The 25,186-nt window shown below is 36.1% G+C and overlaps 1 protein-coding gene across 2 annotated transcripts in view; it reads left to right on the top strand.

Moving 5' to 3' along the window:
* Positions 1-25,186, top strand: part of USP32 (ubiquitin specific peptidase 32) — a 228,218-nt gene that overhangs the window by 169,186 nt on the left and 33,846 nt on the right. The window contains exons 13-21 of one of the 2 annotated variants that reach the window (XM_029927232.1): positions 6,730-6,922; positions 11,085-11,260; positions 11,800-11,940; positions 17,265-17,382; positions 21,406-21,560; positions 22,648-22,729; positions 23,484-23,558; positions 24,053-24,191; positions 24,478-24,583. In XM_029927232.1, the coding sequence (XP_029783092.1) occupies positions 6,730-6,922; positions 11,085-11,260; positions 11,800-11,940; positions 17,265-17,382; positions 21,406-21,560; positions 22,648-22,729; positions 23,484-23,558; positions 24,053-24,191; positions 24,478-24,583 (1,185 nt within the window). Of the gene's footprint in view, positions 1-6,729; positions 6,923-11,084; positions 11,261-11,799; positions 11,941-17,264; positions 17,425-21,405; positions 21,561-22,647; positions 22,730-23,483; positions 23,559-24,052; positions 24,192-24,477; positions 24,584-25,186 lie in introns of both variants that reach the window. The other variant, XM_029927231.1, reaches the window with a different exon arrangement.

Here is a 25,186-nt window from a genome sequence, read left to right as displayed (position 1 = left end):
ATGAGGAAAATTTTCACCCTGGATAAAACTTTACCGTAGAGGCCTATCTTCCTAAAAACACAGGATAGTTGCTGATAGTTCTAGACCCAGAAGTCAGTAAAAACAAAACAAGATTCTTTGATATTTAGAGAAAAAAAATTTCCCAGAGCAACTGGAAATAACACTCTCAAAAAGAGCCAGTGACTCCAGTATATGACCATTATTGATTTGTTTACCATGCAGAAGGAAAGGTTAGTTGACTGAAAGTGTTGACAATTTCACTGAAAGCCAAGAGTGGAAGCAATGACCTGAAAAATAGAGGAGAGAAGGGGGAAGAGGAAAGAACCTGAGTAATGGTGACAGTTTCAGGCGGTGCCGGACACTGAGAGCAGTAGATTCCTAGAATAGCAAAGAAAGTCAGATGGTGAGAAGACAGACCACTCCAGTGGGAACATTGGAAAATAGTGAAGAAAAGTCCTTATTCTCCAAGTCTAAAAAGGGTATCATTCACTGCACCATGTTAAAAGCATATGGTATAGTGTGCAGTAATTGACAGCAAAGATTTCAACGTCTAATAAACTATTAAAATCATTCTATTGGTAAATTATTGTAAAACTTAACAAATTTAATTCCTGGCAATATTTTTGTTGCCGTTTTCTTACCAATTATATAGATTTATTCTATGGACTAAGCTGTTCAGAATAAGAAATAAGAATGGTTTCATGTAAATTTTCTTTAGGAGTATAGACTATCTACAAGATTTCCAAAGCCATTAAAACATCTGAGATATAATCTCTTGGGATGTGTGGGTGGTTAAGTAGGTTAAGTGTCCAACTCTTGGTTTTGGCCCAAGTCATGATCTCGTAGTTTGTGAGTTTGAGCCCCACATCAGGATCTAGGTTGACATTGCAGAACCTGCTTAGAATTCTCTCCCTCTCTCTGCTCCTTCCCTACTCTCATTCTATCAAAAGAAACAAACAAATAAACTTTTAAAAACTACAATTCCAAATATTTCTTGTTGAAATTCTTTGAAGTGTCAAACACAGAGGAAAACTTCGAAGAAATTTGTCAAGTGGAATTAAGGAGACCTTATCTTCCTCAAAATATATTACTACATATTTTTTAAAAGTAATTATAGTGCCTGAACAAACTTAACATAAATGGAATAGAGAAGTGAATATAAATTTTAAAAAGTGTTTCCTGTCAACTGTGTGATAGTTATGCAGACACCACAGAACGCTATAGCAAAAATAAAATGATTTTTGGAAGATAATGGTGTGATCTGGGAGAAGACTTTTAATTTTTCAAAAGTTATTCTTTCAAAATGGCTATGCTATGAATTTTATTCCTTTATATGAAAGAAGTAAATGACCCAAAAGCTCATTAAAATCTTAATCTTTTTAGAGTTTTAATTTTATTTATTTTTTTAATGTTTATTTTTGAGAGCGAGAAAGAGATCATGAATGGGGTAGGGGCAGAGAGAAAGAGAGAGGGAGACAGAAGATCCCAAGCGGGCTCTACATTGAGAGCAGAGAGTGCAGTGTGGGGCTCAAATTCACAAACAGTGAGATCATGACCTGAGCCAAAGTCGGATGCTTAACTGACTGAGCCACCAGGCACCCCTCCCAGCAGTTTTTAGAGGCAGTTTGTATCTCGGTTAGCAGTTCACTCCTTATACACACATCCTATATTGAGTTTGGTTTTGGGCCCTTGATGTGTAAAACAGGGAGACTTCCCTCTGTTGGTTGTTAAGTTTTAGGATTCTTTATCTTCCTCTGTACCCTATTCCATGGAATCCTGTTCCTGCGATCAGAGAACTGTAAAAGACTTTGGGAATCACAACTATAAACCCTGTTGAGATAGGATGTCTAGTTAAGGAATCCAAATCTAAATTGACTGCCAAGAAGAGAACCTGGGTTCAGACCCCAACCACACTTCTTGTTGAATGTGACCTATTGGTTGGGACTGGTGTGACAGTAGGCCACGTAGTAGGCATATTGTCTTATCCTGAGAGTATCCTTCCCCCATAACCTCTATTCCTTCTCAGATTTTATTTTTATGTGGAAGGCATTGAATACAAAACAAGTAGCCTATATGTAATTTACCACTTTTTCAGGGGTGTGCACATGGTTCCAGAACAGTGATTCTCTGACTTGAGTGCACATTGGAATCGCCTGGGTTAAAAAAAGAAAGAAACAATACCTGAGTCCCTGATCTCACCTCAGAGATTATGAGTTAATTGATTTGGGTGCCATCTTGGCCTTGGGATTTTAAAGGCTTCCCAAGTGATGCTAATGTGCCACTAAGTTGGAGAAAACTGAGAGAGAAATTTAAAAGTCTTTCTCCCCAGAAGGAAGTAAGACTATATTGGCAGATAAGAAAAAAAAAATCAACTATTGGACCTGAAAAGCAAGTTCCAGAACAAGTTATACATTCAATAAGAAATCAGTTACTAACACACTCTCAGTATTTACAGCACATTATGAAAATAAAAGTGAGACCATAATCCTCACTAGGACAATGCCTATCAATTTTGACTGCATACTACAATCACATAAAGACCTTTAAAAAAAGAAAAGAAAAACCTCTGTTCTGCTCCAGATCAAATGAATCAGAAAGCATAATTGAAAAAAAGATTGAATTAATGTAAGTAAGTCATTTTTGCTCACTGAAAATCTCTTTTGAAATCTAAATTTAATGCATTTTTGTTGATACGGACTCAATATCAGAAAAACTTTGAGAAAATATTATCCCTAAGATGTTGCCACGAAATCGACACACAGAAAGCCAAACATATGATAAATGATGTAAATTACTCAAGCCTAATTTACATGTCTACTTTGGCCATAGGTCCTTTTACCATTTTTGTTCTGTTGTCCATACAGTTTTGACTTTGATGGATAATGTAATTTAAAATACTGATGGGGGTGCCTAGCTGGCTCAGTCAGTAGAGCATGCAATTCTTCAATCTCTGGGTTATGAGTTCAAGCCCCACGTAGGGCATAGAACTTACTTAAAAATATATATGTATATATACAGATGACCCCAAATCCTATTTAATGTAGATTCCCAATTTCTAGTCATTTGTGTAATATGGCCATCATATTTTGCCATGGCTGTTATTTGCTTAATATGTTTATACAATTAACTATCATTTTTACATAATGTATTTTTTATTTTTAAAGTTTTTTTAAACATTTTTATTTATTATTGATTGACAGAGACAGAGCATGAGCATGGGAAGGCAGAGAGAGGGAGAGACACAGAATCTGAAGGAGGCTCCAGGCTCTGAGCTATCAGCACAGAGCCCAATGTGGGGCTCTAACTCACAAACTGCGAGATCATCACCTTGGCCAAAGTCAGATGCTTAACCGACTGAACAACCCAGACACCCCTGTAAATGTATTTTAAAAATAAACTTCATATCACTGTCTTAAATAGAAAATCAGTGTCACACTCCAAAAATAGGTCAAAATAAAAATAAATTCAATGAAAATAAGATACAATATCAAATTCTAGCCGAATAGTGTTGCGCTTTAAAGACTAGTGTTAAAGCCTGTTCTCAGTTAAAAAGAGAAATTATTAAACATTACATTAATAGATCAAGTATTAGATTAGGATATTAATCTATTTTTTTAGATGTTTATTTATTTTAAGAGAGAGAGCATAAGCAGGGGGATGCAGAGGGAGACAGAGAATCCCAAGTAGGCTCTGCTGGAGATTGTGACCTGAGACAGAATCAAGAGTTGGACGCTTCACTGACTGAGGCACACTTAAACTGGGACCCTTTCCTTGAAGTAATCTGAGGAAGTGAGAGAGAATTGAATAGGGACTAACTTTTTTCACTGAACTAGTGTTATTTAATACCCAAAATAATCTGGTACCTTTCCCATACTTTAGGAAAGTTAATAATTGACAGAAGATGCTAACATTAGGATCTGTAGTAAAGAATGTGAATCTCTGGGACACCTGGGTGGTTCAGTTGGTTAAGTTTCCAACTCTTGGTTTTTACTCAGGTCACCATCTCACAGTTTGTGGGTTTGAGCCCCACACTGGGCTCCATTCTGACAGTGCAGAGCCTGCTTGGGATTCTCTCTTCCTCCCTCCCTCTCTGTGCCCACCCCCACCCCCACTGTTGCTCTCGCTCTCTCTCTCTCAAAATAAATAAATAAAACGAAAAAGTGAATTTGTATACTTCTGAATTGTTTGAAGTTTTAAACAATTGCTATTTTTAAAAATTTAACCCATAAAGTGAATTGGTCTGTAGAAAGAAACCTGGGTTTTATTCTCATTCTTCTTGCCATTCTTTGTATTAAAGGCACTGAAATTCCTTCCGAGCTGGCTTCTGAAGAATGGACAGGTTGATAGTATTCACCTGGCTTATAGATCAAAGAGGAGAAAGCGTATAATAAAATGTTGCTACAATGTCTTCCTATTTCGGCTAAAATTAGAGATGCTCTAATTGCATTAAAAGGAATTAAAGCACCCACTGTGCTATTGCTATGCTGTTACTTGTAGTTTGTCTTTTAAATTTGATGGTTTTTTCCCCCCTGGGTTGCAGTTATTTACTTTATAAGCAGTGCCTTCAGTGATCAATTTTATCTACTAAAATGCATATCTGTTTACGGAATGCCACTTGAGTTCTTCTGCCCATGCTATTGTGTATCTCCTCAGGTGCCTCCGCCTCTGGGATCTTGTTTTCACTGGTTAATTCCTTCAGTCTTCCTCTTTACCCTCTCAGTTACAAATATTCTGTGTCTTCTAAAAAACATTCACAGATGCACATTCTCATAGCATCTTCCCTCCTGATTCTCTACAAGTCTCATCTTTCAGTTTTTCCATCACTAAACTTAGTAGAAAATAATTCTATGCAAGTGGTCTCTATTTCTGGTACTGTATAATCTCTTGATTTCTCTCTCATCATGCAGATTCAGTGTCCTTCTCAGATTTTTTTCATTGCCTATTTTGTAAATATTGTTCTCTCATTGTTCTACATACATTTTCTTATGTCTCTTGAGCTCCAGATTTTTATATTCAGTTTTTTTCTGTCCTGAGCACAAGACTCAAGTGTCCAGGTAACTCAAGCAAGAATATCGCCAAATAGGCTCATTCCCCAAATGATCCCATTATCTCACATACTTAATCTTATAAAAGTGTGAACTCCGATCTAGTGGTTTACACCAGCACCTCAGGTTCTACCTTGGAATTATCTTTGCCTCTCTGTCATACACAGTTGTTGAATTTTTACCTCCTACATGTCCTAAGTCCATGTTCTCTCCATCTCCTTATTTCTGGATCTAGCTTTATGGTATAGTACCTCATCATCTCTGGCCTTGAATTATTGTAGGAATCTTCTAGCTTGTGTCTCAGTTTTCAAATTCTGCCTCTAGTTTTAAAGCAAAAAATGGATTATTATTGTTCCCTGTTTGCAAGCCTTTCACAGAAAACTCCTGTGAATATAATGTTAAGTGAAAGATAAAATAACCATTGCTGTTTTTAAAATGTAATACCTACTGGGGCACCTGGGTGGCTCAGTCAGTTAAGTGTCTGACTTCAGCTCAGGCCATTAGGTCATGATCTCACAGTTGTGAGTTCCAGCCCTGTCTTGGGCTCTCTGCTGTCAGCTCAGAGCCTGCTTCAGATCCTTTGTTCCCCTCTCTCTCTGCCCTTCCCCTGTTTGCACTCTCGCTTTCTCTCTTTCTCTCTTTCAAAAATAAATGAAAAACATTAAAAAAAAGAAGTAAATAAAATGTTATACCTATTTAATAACAACCAGAATGATAGTTCACATTTATTAAACACCAGGCACTTTACATGTGTAACTCATGTAATCTTCATAATAACTCTGAGATAGATACTAATACTAATATTATCCTGATTTTTACCCTTGAAGAAACTGGCGCTTAGAAATTTACTTAAAGGAAACACATCAAAATGTCAACTATAGCTAATGCTAAATGGTGGAATCTGAATACTTACGATATTCTTCTTCATATTTTTCTATATTTCCTACAGTAACACTGTAATCTGTAATAATAAAACCAAATATTTAATTTTTTAATAATAAAAACATCTTCCATGGTTTTCAATTTTCAACAGAATATACTCTAAGTTACTTTATGTCAGGAATACCTGGCTGGCTGGCTGGCTTAGTTGGTAGAGCATGTGACTCTTGATCTCAGGGTCATGCATTTAAGCCCCACAGTGGGCATGAGCTTACGTTAAAAATACATATGTACATACATACTTACATACATCACTCACTCACTATGTGTTACAGAGTGCTTTGCAATATGTTCCTAGTCGGCCTTACCAATACTGTTTATACACAACTCTTCCCCTTTGAAAAAATTAACATTTAGTTATACAGTAGAATGTTCTTGGGGTGCCTGGGTGACTCAATCGGTTGCGCATCCGACTTTGGCTTAAGTCATGATCTCATAGCTTGTGAATTCAAGCCCCACATTGGGTTCTGTGCTGACAGCTCAGAGCCTGGAGCCTACTTCGAATTCTATGTCTCCCTCTCTCTCTGCCCCTCCCCTGCTTGTGCTCTGTCTCTCTCCCAAAAATAAAGCATTCAAAAATATTTTTAAAAATTTAATCTTCTCTATTAAAAAGATGTTCTTAGTTGGTGATAGCTAACTATAGGAGAATTAGAAGCAATAGATAACTTAGGGATTCTTTTTTGAAGGCTGCTAGTTATCAGATTATTAGATTATACCTCTTAATCTCTGACTTTATGATTTTTAGGATGCCAGTCCTGTTGTAATTGAGCCATCATCTATTCTGAATGAAGGAAAACACTCATTTGGAACAGCAGTACACCCTATAGAGCAGAATGAAGATAGAATTGGAGGTGGTAACCTCAGTTATATGAACACAGAAGAGAAATTTTCAGACAACATTTCTACTGCATCTGAAGCCTCAGAAACTGCCAGCAGTGGTAAGTATGACTTGTTTCCCATATAGTTTATTTGGGGTTACTTCTTAAAGAAGTCTACTTTGTCAGAGAGTGTGCTTGGTAGGATATAATGAGGCTTCCAGTCACAGAAATAAGTTTGGGGAGGGGGGTGTCTGTTATTTTTAAATTTTATTTGAATCCATGTTTGTTAACATATAATATAATAATGACTTCAAGCATATAATTTAGTGATTCTTCACTTACATATAATACCCCGTACTCATCCCAACAGGTGCCTCCTTTTTGTTGTTGTTAAATTTTATTTATTTTTGAGAAAGAGTGTGAATGTGAGAGAGGCAGAGAAAGAGGGAGAGAGAGAATCCTAAGCAGGCTCCATACTGTTAGCACACAGAGCCCTGTGTGGGGCTTGAACTCACAGAAATGTAAGATCACAACCTGAGCTGAAACCGAGAATCAGACACTCAACCAACTGAGCCATCCAGGTGCCCCTAACAAGTGCCCTCCTTAATGTGCATCACACATTTAGCCCATCCCCTCACCAAACAGCCATTCAGCAACTCTCAGTTTGTTCTCTGTATTTAAGGGTCTCTTATGGTTTGCCTCCCTCTCTCTTTTTATCTTATTTTTCCTTCATTTCCCCTGTGTTCATCTGTTTTGTTTCTTAAATCCCACATATGAGTGAAATCATGTGATACTTATCTTTCTCTGACTTATTTGACTTAACATACTATTCTCTAGTTCCATCCATATTGTTGCATTTTTTTGCAAATGGCAAGATTTCGTTCTTTTTGATCACCAGTATTCCATTGTGTATATATACCACATCTTCTTTATCCATTTGTCAGTCAAAGGATATTTGGGCTCTTTCCATAATTTGGCTATTGTTGATAGTGTTGCTATAAACATTGGGGTGCATGTGCCCCTTAGAGGGCATTTTTGTATCCTTTGGATAAATACCTAGTAGTGCTATGTTGCAGGGTAGTTCTGTTTTAATTTTTTGAGGAACTTCCATACTGTTTTCCAGAGTGGCTGCACCAGTTTGCATTCCACTAGCAGTACAAAAGTGTTCTCCTTCCTTTGCATTCTCACCAACATCTGATGTTTCCTGGTTTCTTAATTTTAGCCATTATGATAGATGTGAGGTGGTGTGAAGTATCTCACTCTGTTTTAATTTGTGTTTCCTTGATGATGAGTGATGTTGAGCATCTTTTCATGTATTTGTTAGCCATGTGGATGTCTTCTTTGGAAAAGGTCTGTTCATGTCTTTTGCTCATTTCTTCACTGGATTTGTTTTTTGGGTGTTGAGTTTTATAAATTCTTTCTAGATTTTGGATACTAACCCTTTATCTGATATGTCATTTGCAAATATCTTCTCCCATTCCGTTGGTTGCCTTTTAGTTTTGCTGATTGTTTCCTTTGCTGCTGCAGAAGCTTTTTTATCTTGATGAAGTCCCAAGAGTTCATTTTTGCTTTTGTTTCCCTTGCCTCCAGAGACGTGTCTAGTAAGAAGTTGTGGCAGCCGATGTCAAAGAGGTTGTTGCCTGTTTTCTCCTGTAGAATTTTGATGGTCTCCTGTCTTTCCATACAGGTTTTTCATCCATTTTGAGTTTATTTTTGTATATGGTGTAAGAAAATGATCCAGGTTCATTCTTCAGCATGTTGCTGTCCAGTTTTCCCAACATCGTTTGCTTTTTCCCATTGGATAGTCTTTCCTGCTTTGTCGAAGATTCGTTGGCCATATATTTGTGGGTCCGTTTTGGGGTTCTCTATTCTGTTCCATTGAGCTGAGTATCTGTTTTGTGCCAGTACCATACTGTCTTGATGATTACAGCTTTGTAATACATCTTGAAGTCCAGAATTTTAATGCCTTCAGCTTTGGTTTTCTTTTTCATGATTGCTTTGGCTATTCGGGGTCTTTTCTGGATCTATACAAATTTTAGAATTGTTTGTTCTAGCTCTGTGAAGAATGCTGGTATTATTTTGATAGGGAATTCATTGAATATTTAGGTTGCTTTGGGTCGTATCAGTTTTAACAATATTTGTTCTTCCAATCCAGGAGCATGGAATGTTTTTCTATTTTTTTGTGTCTACAGTTTCTTTCATAAGCTTTTTATAATTTTCAGCATATAGATATTTTACCTCTTTAGTTATGTTTATTCCTAGGTATTTTATGCTTTTTGGTACAATTGTAAAGGAGATCAATTCCTTCATTTCTCTTTCTACTGTTTCATTATTGGTGTATAGAAATGCCACAATTTCTGTATGTTGATTTTATGTCCTGTCATTTTGCTGTATTCATGTGTCAGTTCTAGCAGTTCTTTAATGGAGTCTTTTGGGTTTTCCACGTAGAGTATCTTGTCATCTACTTTAATCTCTTATTTTGAAAATATATTCACTGATTAAGCCACTTCTCTCCATATTGCTATTAAATTATTTTGTCGGGCATCTGGGTAACTCAGTTGGTTAAACAGAGGACTTGCGCCCAGGTCCTGATCTCAGAGTTTGCGTGTTCAAGCCCCACATTGGACTCTGTGCTGTTAGCATGGAGTCTGCTTCAGATACTCTGTTCCCCTCTCTGACCTGCCCCTGTTTGTTCTCTCACTCTCGCTCGCTCTCTCTCTCTCTCTCTCTCTCTCTCTCAAAATAAACAAACTTAAAAAAATAAATTATTTTGTCAATAAATTTAGATTTGAAAAGACAGTTTTTAAGAAAAATCTAAATTTCCATCTCTAAGACTCTCTCTGCTTTCATTGGATTTAATACATCTCTCATATAAGATTCTACAGGCCAGAATTGGGGGGTTATTTCGTAAAACTATTAACAAAAGTTACAATGCTTCCCCTAATCCCCTTCAGTCTCTGGTATGTATCTAAAACTCAGCGTTTCTATACTTTTGGCAGAAATGGCTTGATATTTTTGTGGCTCAGCTGAATTGGGTTGATCCCTGTTACTCTGCTGATAACAGTATCAGGACTCTTAGCCTTACTCTATTGTTACTTAATCTTTGAGATCTTTTCTTCTTTCCATGGAGGGAGCAGACAGATTGGACAGAGCTAGCATCTTCTCTACAAAGTTCTTTGTAGAATCTACTCTTTGTTCCTCATCTGACATTATAGTGATCACTCAGCAGTCCTAGAATTGCTCTTGCCAATGAGCCTCAACACCAAGATTATTTTTTAACCCTCTCAAAGTACTTAAAAAAAATTTTTTTCATGTTTCTATTTTATTTTTGAGACACAGAGAGAGAGAGACAGAGTGCAGGTGGGGAGGGGCAGACAGAGAGGGAGACACAGGATCTGAAGCAGGTTCCAGGCACCTAGCTGTCAACGTGAAGCCTGACGTGGGCTCGAACTTGCATACTGTGAGATCATGACCTGAGCTGAAGTCGAACGCTTAACTGGCTGAGCCACCCCAGCACCCCCTCAAGGTCCTTTTTGATATGTGCTCACTCTGACCTGTGCTATCCACAGGCTGAACAGTGCCACAGATAAAAGATTTAAAGTGATTGATGTCTAGAATATTTGCTCTAGATTAGCCTATAGTTCAGAGTTGAAATACCTTAAAATACCATTGAGGTTCACAACTGTAGGTCATCATTAATCATTTTTCTGTGTGCATTTTTCTATTGTAACCTCTATGCCTTCCTTTAAAATAAATTTGTTAGGAAACTATTCCCCCGCTCTGGCATTCTTCTATTTTAGCTCCTTCCCTTTGGTTTAGAGACTTCTCCTCCTCTTCCCCCCCACCCCTCCCTCTCCTTTTTCTCTTTTCCTTCTCCCTTTCTTTCTTTCTTTCTTTTTTTTTTTTGGATACTACTTATCACCATTATCTACTAAGAACATTTGGAATGTGTTTATAGGTGAAAGAGAAGAATTAAAGCTGACTGTGTGAGAGCGCAGCTATTTGGCCACACTTCTTTTCCTGTCAAAGGATGTGGTTCTTGTGACTTATTAGATATTTTAGGACATTGGCTAAATGTTCATTCAGTAAAAGTTCTTAAAGCTTTCCTTCCACCTAGTGTTATGCTAGGTATTTTCAAGAAGGAATACATGTATATTTCCTATCCTCTACAGAGTTATCAGAATCTTATGCTAACATGCCAACACAAAAATAGCATTAACCTAATACAAGCCTATGTATAATAACTAAAAATAAAGAGATTCCATCCTGTTTTCCCTTATAGGCTTTCTGTATTCTGCCACACCAGGGGCAGATATGTGCTTTGCTCGGCAACATAATACTTCTGACAACAACAACCAATGTTTGCTAGGAGCCAATGGGAACATTTTGTTACATCTCAATCCTCAGAAACCAGGGGCTATTGATAACCAGCCATTAGTAACTCAAGAACCAGTAAAGGTAAGTGATTTGACATCTATTTAAAATAATTCTCTTTCACATGGCAAATAATTTTCATTCTAGAGGTTTTAACACATAGCACAACATTTGTATATTCATGGTTCATTTAATCTGTTGGTATATCTCTGCATAGTACACATCTGTGAGTATTTTATGATTTAGTAATTACATGGAAACAGGGTAATAATCTTTAAAAATATTCTTACATAGAATAGCTACTTGGAAAATATTTTATGTGCATGTGGAATTTTTTTCCCTAAAATAATATTTTCTATTGTTTGAAAGAAATCTGTGAAAACCAGTCTTATTTCCAGATGCTCTAATGATTTTTCAAATGATTTGCCTTGAGTTCTCGTTCTTAAATAATTTATTTTGAAAGTTAAAAATAAAAATCTCTTTTAGACTATTTTTTTTTCAGTAACATAAAACTGAGTAGTGACATGTGTTTGTTTTTATGTGTCTATGTTTTGTTAAAACACATGAGACTATAAATACTAAAAAATATTAAAAATCAGCATTTGTGTTCCATTCTTTCTAAGGCTACATCGTTAACACTAGAAGGAGGACGATTAAAACGAACCCCACAGCTGATCCATGGAAGAGATTATGAAATGGTCCCAGAACCTGTGTGGAGAGCACTGTATCACTGGTATGGAGCAAACCTGGCCCTACCTAGACCTGTAAGTATCACTAGTTGTGCTTTATCTAAGGAACAGTCCTCGTTTGGGTCTTCGACTCCTTTTCTAAATGAATTTCACTATCCACAAATTATTTCTTACCTGTGACAGCAGAATACTCAGTACCTGTAAATTAGTTGGACAGAATTTAGGTTCCTTTGTATATATTCATTCATTTGTTCAGACATTTACTGAGCCCTGTATTAGGTACCAACTATTCAGTGATGTGCTTATGGGAGTGTGTGGCTTATATGGAGTGGAGAGAATAGTCACTGAACTAAATAAAGTCAAGGATATTATGAGGCTAGGCTGTTAAATAAGTAACCCACATAAAAACAGACTTTAGGATAATGCAGGACTTAGGCTGAGCAGAAGTCTGAGATCCAGTGCCAAAAGTTCAGTGAATATAGAGGAAGTCATGCAGTAGTTACTTCTGAAACTAATTTGCATCCAGTTAGAGATTGGTTCTTCCCATAGCTGTTGGTGGATTTTTGTGTTTTGTCTTTTTGAAGGAAGGGCACAAAAATGATCACAACAAATAATAACAGGAATTCAAGACTTGTGAATTCTCATTGTTGCCGTTACTAGGATAAGTCATTCAGAGCATAAATAAAATGTTCTAAAATAATTTAAAAGATTTGAATTATATAATATCAAAATATTAATGAGTTTATTGTACAACATCTGTTGTGCTTATACAGTAAACAGCAGGACTCATTACTGAATACTCGGCATTGTCAGTGCAATAGAATACTTTGTAAGAAGGTTCTTTTTGTAGATCAAGAAACACTCTCCCTCATACAATTTCTGAGATAGAACTTTCTTTTTAAAAAAGTTTATCTATTTATTTTGAGAGAGAGAACATGTGTGAGCAGGCGAGGGGCAGAAAGACAGGGAGAGAGTCCCAAGCTGGCCACATGGAGTCCAGTGCGGGGCTCAGTCCCGCAAACCGTGAGGTCATGACCTGAGCCGAAATCAGGAGTTGGATGCTTAACCGACTGAGCCACCCAGGTGGCCCCAACATAGAACTTTTCTTATACTAGAAAAGTTTGCATAGATGAGATATAGTTACTTACATCACTTCTAAAAAGAGTAAAAGTCTGCTATAAAGCCTTAGTGTATAATTTTGATATTGATTTTGAGTTATTAATAATTATGTTTATTAAAAATTGTGCTTAAGTTGGAATCAGGAATTTAGTATTGTGTTTCTTGGCTCCAGAAGTTTCCTACTGTATCTGTCATCAAGACTCCTAGATAGATACATGTAAATATGAATAAACATAGATACATAAACTATATATACTTTATTCTTTATGGGGAGGTGGGGTGGTCCTTCAGTTAGTCACTTAATTTCTGGAACTTTTCCTGCTGTATGTTAAAAAAATTTTTTTAATGTTTTTATTCATTTTTGAAAGACAGATACAGAGTCCTAATGAGGGAGGGGCACGGAAGGAGGGAAACACAGAATCTCCCTTTGGAGCAGGCTCCAGGCTCTGAGCTGTCAGCACAGAGCCCAACACAGGGCTCGAACCATCAAACTGAGATCGTGACCTGAGCCAAAGTTGGACGCTTAACTGACTGAGCCACCCAGGCGCCCCTTAATTTCTGAGACTTCCTGCTGTATTTTAATATTCCACATCTACAGGGAAAACACTGTGATAATTGTGTTTGACATACATAAACTTTGATATTTTAGAGGCTGCCTAGATTTGGATTACCAGTGTTCCAATCTCTAAGTCCTAGTTTCTTCCTCTGTAAGGTGAAGATAACAATATCTACTTCATAAGAGTTGTTTTGATAATTAAATAATACATGCGTTTAGGATAGCATCTGATTTATAGTAAGTCATCAGTAAATGTTAACTATTGCTAATATCATCATCATTATGAGTTTTCTCAGAGCCTCATACAAGGTCATGTTTTTTACAATGATGTCAGACAAATATTAATTTTACTAGATCAAAGCTGCATTTCCTGGCTTAATAGTATGTTTTTCACCTCTAAATTTGCCTTATTACAGGAAAAAGTGCTGCAAAAATTTTTTAAATGTGTTTTCAAGTAGAGAATACTAAATGTATTGCCATGGCCAGGTTAAAAATTAATGTTTTCACCTTCATACTTACAGAAGTCATACTATTTATTTACAAATATCTTCGGAGAACCTGGGTGTCTCAGTCAGTTGAGCGTCCAACTCTTGATTTCAGCTCGGGTCATGATCTCACAGTTGTGAGATCGAGCCCCACATCAGTCTCTGCACTGACCACAAAGCCTGCTTGATATTCTCTGTCTCTTTCTCTCTTTCTCTCTTCCCTGCCCACTCTGCTCCTCTCCCCTGCTTGTGCTCAGTCTTTCTCTCTCTAAATAAGATAAAGGATATTAAAATATATAAATATATATCTTTAATTTGGGGGAACGTGAGTGGCTCAGTCAGTTGAATATCCAGCTTCAGCTCAGATCATGATCTCATGGTTCAGGAGTTCCAGCTTCATGTTGGCTCTCTGTTATCAGCGTGAACCCTGCTTCAGATCCTCTCTTTCCCTCTCTCTCTGTACCTCCTCTGTTCGCAATCACTTTCTCTCAAAAAGAAATAAAAGTATTTTACAAAAATATTTAATTTAGGGGCACCTGGGTGGCTCAGTCGGTTAAGCCTCCGGCTTTGGCTCAGGTCAGATCTCACATTCATGGGTTCGAGCCCCGCGTCAGGCTCTGTGCTGACAGCTAGCGCAGAGCCTGGAGCCTGCTTCCGGTTCTGTGTCTCCTTCTCTCTCTGCCCCTCCCCCTCTCATGCTCTGTCTCTCTCTGTATCAAAAATAAATAAAACATTAAAAAAAATATTTAATTTATACATGTTGTACATGCTCAGTGATAAGTGACACAGAAAAAATAAAGGAATAAAAATAATGTCCAATCCTACTAGTTAAGGGATAATCACTATTAACATTTGGTGTGCATTTTTCCAAATGGTGTACATTCCTCTGTGCCTGTTCATATACATATATAGGTATATGTGTGGGTAATTTTATGAAATTGAATGATCTTATACTTGATGTTTTATGACGTGCTATTTTCAATCTAACATAGATGCTGTGGGTGTCATTCTAGATTAATAAACCTAGATGTTTACTATTATTTTCAGTAATTGCACAGTGTTCCTTTGTATACTTTGCATACATATACACTGGAATGGAATATGTACATAAATCATAATTTATTAACCAGTCACCTACTGATAGGCATTTAGTTTGCTTCTAGCACCTAACTGATAAAAAAAAAGAAAATTTTCCGGGGATAAAAAATTTCTGGTGAGCATTTTCTTCCCAAACATGTGTGATGATCTCTTTAAGGTAAATTCCTGCAAATGGAATTGCATCTATTGTTTGCCAGTTGTCACTGAAGTTAAAAAGTTCAAAGACAAGAAAAATTAAAATGTAAATAAATGTGTTTTGTATGTACATAAGAATTTGCTAATTTGTAATTTGCTCACAAAATCACTTTTTGCAAACAAGATGCATGACACTGCTTCATTATCAGTTCAGATTCTGCCAAAGGTATGTTTTTATATAGCCTTACAACTATAGATACCGAGTGAGTTATTTATTTAATTTATTTAAGTAATTTCTATATCCGACATGGGGCTCGAACTCCTGACCCCAAGACCAAGAGTTACACGTTCCTGTGACTGAGCTAGGCCGGTGCCTCAGATACTGAATTATTAATCTTTCCTCAAATCATGTAAAACTGAAACCATAAGAAATGATGGTTGGCTTTGTAGCTGTCAGTGCCTGTCGAGAAGTGGACAGACTTCTAGCAGTCTTAGAAGAGAATACCAGGGGGAGAGTTACTTATCATTTAAGTAGGATTTGAAAAAGCTCCCAAATGGAGCATATCAGAATATGTGGAATACTTTTAAGAAAAAGTACTAAAAGTGTGGGTTGTAGCATTGTTTTTATTTGATTCTTTACTACCCCCTCTTGGTATTGAAAAATGCTCTATTGCAGAAGGCACTGGTTACTAGGGCAGAGGGAAATAAAATGAAGCCTGATCACTGAGGCTGTTAAAGATTATGTAGGGTTTTATGTTTTAAAGCTATCATTTTGGGGATACTAATTTGATAATGTTCTACTCTTAAAATTCATAGAGCAGTATTTTTATAATGAAATGTTTTCCTGTATCTTTGGGCTGGCAAGCACATTATTGCAGGAGATTACTGAAAAATCCTGTTCTTTTTTTTTTTTTTAAGTTTACTTATTTATTTTGAGAGGGAGTATAAGTCGGGAAAGGGCAGAGAGAGAATCCCAAGCAGGCTTTATGCTATTAGCGTGGAGCCTGACACTGGGCTTGATCCCACAAACTGTGAGATCCTGACCTGAGCCAAAATCAAGGGTCAGATGTTTAACCGATTGAGCCACGCAGGTGCCCTAGAAAAACCCTGTTTCAACAACATAATTCTCAGTTTTGTGGTTTTGCAACCAATGTAGTTGTTTTAGTCATAGACAAAAATACATTGAACAAACCAGTTACACAGTAGAAGATAGATAGCAAATTTTTTTAGGTTTCTTTTTTTTTTTAGAGAGAATAGGGAAGGGGTAGAGGAGGGAGAGAATTGCGAACAAGCACAGAGCCCAATATCGGTAGGGCCAATTCTCATGAACCATGAGATCATCACCTGAGCCAAAATCAAGCCAGTTGCCCAACCAGTTGGGCTACCCAGGTGCCTCTGGGTAATAAATTTTTATATGAAAATTTTACATGAAAATTAGTAGTAATATATGAAATAAAATTTTAAGCAAATTTATTATATTCTTTATTAGAGAAACAAGATGTTTTCAAATGATGTCCTATGATAAGGTTTTATGAGAGAAGTATATTCATAGATTTCTAAGAATATTGTAAAATAAACATTCATACATTTCAGAGAATATTTTATGAGAGAAGTGTGTACATATGCTTCTGAGAAAATTGCTACACTTTGGCAAAAGGACTTGTAGGTAATGATGATAATACCTTCCAAACTTTTTGACTTGTACTTCCAGTCCTAGGAATTTGTCCATAGGGCTTCTGGGTGGCTCAGTCAGTTAACTGTCCAGTTCAGCTCAGGTCGTCTTACAGTTCATGGGTTCAAGCTCCACACTGGGCTCTGCACTGACTCTAGGGAGCCTGCTTGGGATTCTCTCTCACATTCTCTCTGCCCCTCCCCTGTACTCTTTCTTGCTCTGAAAATAAATAAATAAACTTTAAAATAAATAAGCAAATCTCAGAAATTAGATAAAAATGACAAGTTTTGTTTCTTCTTTTATAGTGATCACATTATATCTTTTATAACAACAGGTGATCAAGAATACCAAGACAGAAATCCCAGAGCTAGAGTTATTTCCTCGATATCTTCTCTTCCTAAGACAGCAGCCTGCCACTCGGACACAGCAGTCTAACATCTGGGTGAATATGGGTATGATGAGCCTGAGAATGTTTCCTCAGCATTTACCAAGAGGTAACTTAAGAATGCAGCAAGAATACTATGCATTTCTCTAATCAAACAAACAAAAAAAAACCCAAGTTGCTCAAAGTCTGGTGCCACTGTACTAATACACATTCCCATCTGGGGCTTAGATCTATGATCATGCGCAAGACTAGATGGGTAGTGGCAAAATCTCAGCAAACTGAAAAGAGTTGTTTCCTTTTCTGGCTTGTCAACATACAAAGAAAACAAATAGAAATACATTTCACATACTTTGTTTCTTTGAAAACCAGCCATTGTAAATTATTTCCTGGACCTAAAGTAAAATCTGTCAATGACTAACTGATCTTTTCACCTCCATTCAGATATCTGAAAAGTAATTTCTTTTGAAATATCATATTTTTGTTTGTTGGTTGGTGTTTTGGGGGGACTTTGTGTTTTGATAAAACACAATACATATCTCATGCTTAGTCCACAGAGCCTTTATAAGAGACAGATAATATATATAAAATGAAGGATATACTTGAAAATTAAAATGACACATTGGCTTTGAAAAACATCAAGCCTATCAAAATGACATAAAAGATCCCAATTTGAAGTATTACATGCAGAAAGTTCCCCTTTGATTTCTCTGAGATGTTAAATTTTATTGACAGGCAGGACTTGTCTTTGCTTTTACTTTGCAAATATTTGATATTGTTCTTCAGCAGAAGTAGTGAGTTCATCCATTTACACAAAATTTCAGACTTTGTGTTAACAATGCCAGAATGTTATAATTAATAAAACTTAGTATACAAGAACCCAAACCAAACCTATAATCACCATCCCTCCTTTGAAATCAAATAGAATTAGTTTTATGCCTTTCTTAAAGGTTATATTCAGATAATATATGGCGATTCTTACACATATTTGCTATTATAGCAGAGCATTGGCTTCTGCCTCGCCAAACTTTGTCTTTGGGGAAAATATCAAAATCAAGGAACAGTGAAAGAGAATCACTATGAAATATTCTTGATTTAATTTTCCATTGAATAAAAGTTTTTGCCTTACTTCCATGGCGCCCATAGCATATATATTTTTTTTCAATTCTCTTTAAAAGATAACATGAGAGGCAAGATGTGTTGTTGCGCTTTTAGTAAGTATTCTTTGTAACTCTTGTGCTGATCCTAGATTTTTGCTGCTTCTGTAAATTCCACCAGATCTGTTGGTGTTATTCAAAAACACAAAAGTATGTGTAATAAGTGGCTGCCTGCTTAATGAGCTATGCTATAAAAACTGTCTAGAATTCAAATAAATTTCTTATGTGGCTTAAGACAATAGAAATTGACTTGGACACTATACTTGGAAATGCTTTTGAATCCTAGAACTGGGTAGTTATTGCTCCAAATCTATTCTTAATTTGAAATTTTTATTCCTTACTAATTAGTTCTGAAATCAATTATTAATCATTTTGAAGTTTATAAAAACATGCTTTCTTGCTGTAATCTTATAACTAATCCTCTGATGTATAATTGGAGAGATTTGCTCTTTTATTTTGTTAGGAATTATCCATTGCTCACTGATAATAGTAAAAGATTTTCTATGCTGAGTGTTTAAAAATTGATCATGGTTATGTTTTGTTCTGCTGTAACATAGTTTTCATCTTTCTTCTTCCTCAGTTTATTAGGGCTATCTAGTAGGCTCTTTAACTCCTTTTGAAGTGACAGATGTACAAACTGTGCCACAGTTTAAAGCCTTCAGTATAGCCTTTTTGACAGAGAAGGCTACAGAGGCCTTTGTTTCTTGTATGATTTTTCAGCCTATTTTAGGTGAGTGAATTAGTTTTGGAAGCTCTTTAAAAAGCAGATGATACCAGGGGTGCCTGGGTAGCTCAGTCGTTTAAGCGTCCAGCTTCGGCTCAGGTCATGATCTCACAGTTCGTGGGTTCAAGCCCTGCATTGGGCTCTGTGCTGATAGCTAGCTCAGAGCCTGGAGTCTGCTTCGGATTCTGTATCTCCCTCTCTCTCTGACCCTCCTCTCCTCGCGTTGTCTCTCTCCATCTCTCAAAAATAAGTTAAAAAAAAAAAACATTTAAAAAAATTTTAAAAAGAAAGCAGATGATACCAATACCTTTCTCTTTGTTCAGTAGGTGAAGACTCACATGCATTTAATAAGAGGAAAAAAGCTAAGTCCCCTTTGAATGGGTGGAAAATTGCCTGTCATGTATCCCTGTACCCTAGATGGATTATATTGGTGTGCTAAGATGTTTTTGGTTTGTTTTTTTTTAGGTTGCTCAGTAAACTATAACCTACTGTTTCTAGAGAGGACCATTTTAAGCTGTAGCTCTTGCCTGGGCGTGGGCTGAAAAATTAACAGGGTTTATTAGATTGGTTTAGCAACCTATTTTTGATTTCCATAATCTTTTGTCATTTCATCCACCTTCTCATTTGAAGTATGTGGTTAAACTTGATATATTCTTTCTTCACTTTTCACTCTTTCCCCTTATTGCCATTCTTTTTGTTTCTTGAGCCCTCTAGTAATTCAAGATCATGTCTACTATCATCTTACTGAGCGGGCAGGCTCAGTATATGGTTTTCCTCCTACCTTTTCAGCAGCGTGATTTATTTATTCATTGATTGATTGATTGGTCACAGGAAGGTTCTAGGTTTCACTTTAAACTCTGCTTGGCAGAGTCTATCTATGCCTACTTAGTGTAATTTTTCCAATGTGCTAGATTATTGGGGTACTTAATGACTGAAGGTGATGGGATTAGTAATTCACAGTTTATTATAAGAAAGTGGGCCAGGGGGTACCTGGGTGGCTCATTTGGTGTTAAGCATTTGACTCTTAATCTTGGCTCATGTCATGATCTCACAGTTTGTGGGATTGAGCCCCATGTTGGGCTCTGTCTGCCCTGACAATGTGGAGCCTGCTTGGGGTTTTCTCTCTCTCCCTCTGACTCTCCTCAGTTATGCTCTCTTGCTCTTTCTCAAAATAAATAAACTTTTAAAAAAGGGAGAAAATGGATCAGGTTGTTAAAGTTTCAAGTAAATTTTAAAGATCTAATTGCCTTTATTAATCAAGTTATGAATTTGGAAGCATCCCATTTAGCAAGTAGTGCGGAGCTCCCAAGGACTTACAGAAAAGGAAAGGTTTTTAAAGGTGGAAAAAAAGAAACTATTAGCAAAGATTCCACTGTTTTAGGCAAGGTGTCCCTCTTAAGGGAAATGGCAGGGGTCTATCAGTATTTTTTCTAGTACTGACAAGGAAATTCCCATGTTGACTGGTTAAAGGTTACATTTCTAGAGGTTTGAAACTTACAGTTAGGTTAACTGTTAAGTCTTGATTTATTGACTTACGGCTTTAACCTAAGTCACACCGTTTTAGGCCAGTGGTTTTCTTTTCAATGAATCCAGTTATCGGTAGAATTCAAATCCAGTCCTATATTATCTTCCCCATTCTTACATTGAATTTTGGTTTTGCTATTGCCTGTGACCCTGCTGAGGACAGCCAAGATAATCAGTGTCGATTGTTGATACATGTATGCTATCTTTTGGGGAATCCAAGTACTGCCTGTTATTTGGACCTCTGATTTTGTTGCTCTTCCTTTCAAAGTTAAGACTTTGAACATACTTTAACACAGTTGGTCTCCTGTCATCATTTTAAAGCTTTATTTTAAAGCTTCTTCTTCTTTTTTTTAATATTTATTCTTAGAGAGAGAGATAGAGAGAGACAGCATAAGCAGGGCAAGGGCAGAGAGAGGGAGACACAGAATCAAAACAGGCTCCAGGCTCTGAGCTGTCAGCATAGAGTCTGACATGGGGCTCGAACCCACAAACCATGAGATCATGACCTGAGCCAAAGTTGGACACTTAACTGATTACGCTGCCCAGGTGCTCCTAAAGCTTCTTAATTTATAAAATTATTAAAGCTGTCATTCTCATTTCTCATAATTATTTTCTGAAATAGTCATTGTGAGGAGGGAGCTTTTTTTTACATCTGCCTTTTTCCTTATCATGATTACTGTGAACATAGGAAATGTACCTTCTCCGAATGCACCATTAAAGCGGGTCTTAGCCTATACAGGCTGTTTTAGTCGAATGCAGACCATCAAGGAAATTCATGAATATCTATCTCAGAGGCTACGCATCAAAGAGGAAGATATGCGCCTGTGGCTATACAACAGTGAGGTAAGTAATTTCCTGTTGTAAGGTAATTTATACACACATGTTGGAAAGAATCAAACAGTACAAAAGTATACAATGAAAATTCTTTGTTCCCATCTATCTCCCACTCTCCTCAGAGGCAGTGCTATTAATTGCTTATATGTTCTTCCTAACATGTGCAATATGTTTTCAGATTATACTCTGAAATTGGATCATAAATAGTTTTAACCAGCTCTGTATTCCATTGTTCCCTCTTTGAAACATCTTCCTCGATCTCCATTGAGATCTATGGTATAATAGTTAATAACACGATTCCTGAACCACACTGCCAGGGGTTCATCCTGGCTCTGCCACTTGAGTTGTATAACCCAGAGCAAGTTACTTAATGGTCTCAATTTTCTCATGAGTAAACAGGCAAAATAATAGTATCTATCTTAGAATTAAATGACTTAACCTTATGAGCACTTTAAATAGGGTGAGCACAAACAAAAACATGTAATTCTTCTGTATGATTTTATACAGGTTCATCTTTTTTTATACTTATTTCTTTTTGAGAGAGAGAGAGAGAGAAAATGAGGACACGAGTGGGAGAGGGGCAGAGAGAGAGGGAGAACACAGAATCCAAAGCAGGCTCCAAGCACAGAACCCAATGCGGGCTCGAACTCACAACTGTGAGATTATGACTTGAGCCAAAGTCGAATGCTTAACCAACTGAGCCACCCAGGCACCCCTACTTTTGGTTCATCCTGATCACAAGCATGTTTACTGAATTTCATACCAGATACTAAACAAAGTTCTGTAAGTGCTTCAGAAAATGTAAATCTCAGTGAATTTTAGTTTGATGTGTAGTGAGTCTTCTGATCTCCCCAAAATTCTGTTATAACTTTGTTTTTGACATAAAGTATTTGTTTATGAAGTGGACATTGTTTTTCTCTGTTTCCACATAAAATCTAAATATTTCTGAATTACTGTAACATGCCAGATATCTGTCATAAGAATTATGGAACTTCAAGGATGTGATTAATTGTTTTGTCATTCATATTTATTTTATTTCCATTTTGTTTTAAGCTTAGTAGTCAATTTAACAAAAACATTTCCTTCTCCATACCAGAATTACCTTACTCTTCTGGATGATGAGGATCATAAATTGGAATATTTGAAAATCCAGGATGAGCAGCATCTGGTAATTGAAGGTATAAGATGGAAGCATGCATCTGTATTTGATTTTAGGGAAAGAATTTAAAGATTTAGCTACTCACTAATCCATTTTATAATTTTTCTATTAAAGAAAAACTATTAAGCTCCTATATAATCCTACATACTATCATGATTGCTTTAAAAGAAAAATATGTGAATATTCATTGGCTGGCAAGGGATGGAAATGGCAGGCAGAAACAAGTGAATTCAGTTATAAGTTTACAAACTTCCTTAAAAATTTCAAGCTGCCTTTTTTGAGTTTGAGTAAGAAAACTTTCTGTCACAGTTAGTGGCACTCACCAACACAACTTACTTGTATATTCACACATACGTTTACATAGTAGCAAGCACATGTCATTGAAAATTTGAAATGTATCTTTTCTCACCAAGATTTTTTGAAACATTGCTAGCTGCCTTTGTATTAAAATAGATTTTTACTCCAACAGTTGTCATAGTTTAAGAAGGAATTGTGATAATTCGAATGCATTGACTTTAAGAGCTTTAATTACTTCTCTTGATATTTGAGTATTATTTTAATTCAGGCAGGTAATTGAGGGAATAGCTTACTAATGAATTCTAATTACGTGACTGTAAAGTCTCCATTATAGAGTTGGAATAGTTTTAGAATCAATTATAAAATTAACTCCTTTTTTTTCAGTTCCTGGTTTATTTAGAAATAAACTCTTTAAACAAAAAACAAGCAATTGAGTGGATATAGATAAGAAATTAACACCTTTTCTGTCTTTCCAGTTCGCAACAAAGATATGAGTTGGCCTGAGGAAATGTCCTTTATAGCAAATAGTAGTAAAATAGATAGACACAAGGGTAAGTCTCTGATGTATTGTTTTTAAAGATTGTAAAAATTATTTTAAAATTCTTCTTCTTTTTTTGTATTAATTTTCTCATCTATTGAAGTGTTAACAACTTTTGGCCCTGTAGTTCAAAAGTGAATTAGGTCCCCTTTAATTTAACTTTTTCCTGAAGCATCACATTTTTTTTTCTAACCTCAAAATTAAATAATTTATATCTTTTTAAAGACCTGATACCAGGAGAGAATTGTTTAAATTCTAAAAAACTATCACAGCAATTAAAGAGAATCATTGCTACTTTTAGGTCACAAATGAGCTTGGATTATCATGATTGCCAGTGACATCCCATGATAAACCTGCTCTACCTTTTGCATTCCAAGACTGGATAAAGAAGTATTAGCTCCGTTTAGCTGACTAAAAGAATTATAAAAATCATATCAAATACAAGTAACTGTTTGGTTTGCAGCATCTTACTATAGCTAGGCTTCTTTCTCATATTGTTTGTTCCAGTTCCCACAGAAAAAGGAGCCACAGGTCTGAGTAACCTGGGAAACACATGCTTCATGAACTCGAGCATCCAATGTGTTAGTAACACACAGCCACTGACACAGTATTTTATCTCAGGGAGACATCTGTATGAACTCAATAGGTAATATTTCTTGATTCTTTGCTCTCTTTTTATAATTTTGATATGAACCCAAAAGTCTTATTTGCCCTATTTAGTATATGAAATGAGGATGAAGGGATACTTGTTTAAAGCACTGAGTGTTATATGGAAACCAATTTGACAATAAACTATTATTTTACAAAAATAAAAATAAAAGAATAAAATAAAAAAGATATTTTGATGTGAGAAAATAGATGTGGCATTTCTGTGCCCATGTGATTGTGATTTATGGGATTTTTGGCAAAAATTCTCCTCTTTAAACTTCTAGGACAAACCCCATTGGTATGAAGGGGCATATGGCTAAATGCTATGGGGATTTAGTACAGGAACTTTGGAGCGGAACTCAGAAGAATGTTGCCCCATTAAAGCTTCGGGTAAGCAGGTTAAAATACTATGAAAGTATTTTAGTCCTAAGCAGATGTTTATGTAATTGTTTTTCTGCACATGCTTTTTATGTTTAGCTTTTTTAGTTTTAGTTTAACTAATGCTTTTTAGATCCTTCACTAGTCATAAAGTAGGTATCAAATTCTTGTTCATGTGTATGCAAAATACTTCTATAAAGGTAGTGTTAGGAAACAATCAAAGTCACAGTCTAAATTTTGGAATGTCATTCAGTTTACTAATTTATCAGACATCTTACTTGTTTGTAAAGTAAGTCTTCCATTGTTAGTCCTTTACTATTAGCGGTGTTCTAACTGCATGATATACCTGAGTCTAGTTAATGATACTCCATACATTTTAACATTACTAAGGTAATTAGTTCTATCTATAGAATTTTAAAAAGCAGAAAGTATGTAATTACTGAAATTTATGGATACAAATTTTACATTAATATCATATGTAGTAAAGTTAGGGTTATTTTTTTATCTTTGTTTAAGAACAGTACAAAAACTTTTTAGTTTAAAATTAATAATCATAGTAGCTAAAAATTTGACTACGTAACCACTTCTAGGCAAAATTATTCTAATTATTTTATG

This window comes from Suricata suricatta, chromosome 17 (assembly GCF_006229205.1).
Source record: "Suricata suricatta isolate VVHF042 chromosome 17, meerkat_22Aug2017_6uvM2_HiC, whole genome shotgun sequence".
NCBI classification, from domain to species: Eukaryota; Metazoa; Chordata; class Mammalia; order Carnivora; family Herpestidae; genus Suricata; species Suricata suricatta.
Note: the sequence above shows the minus strand (reverse complement) of the source record. Positions and strands in the feature narration are given on the sequence as shown.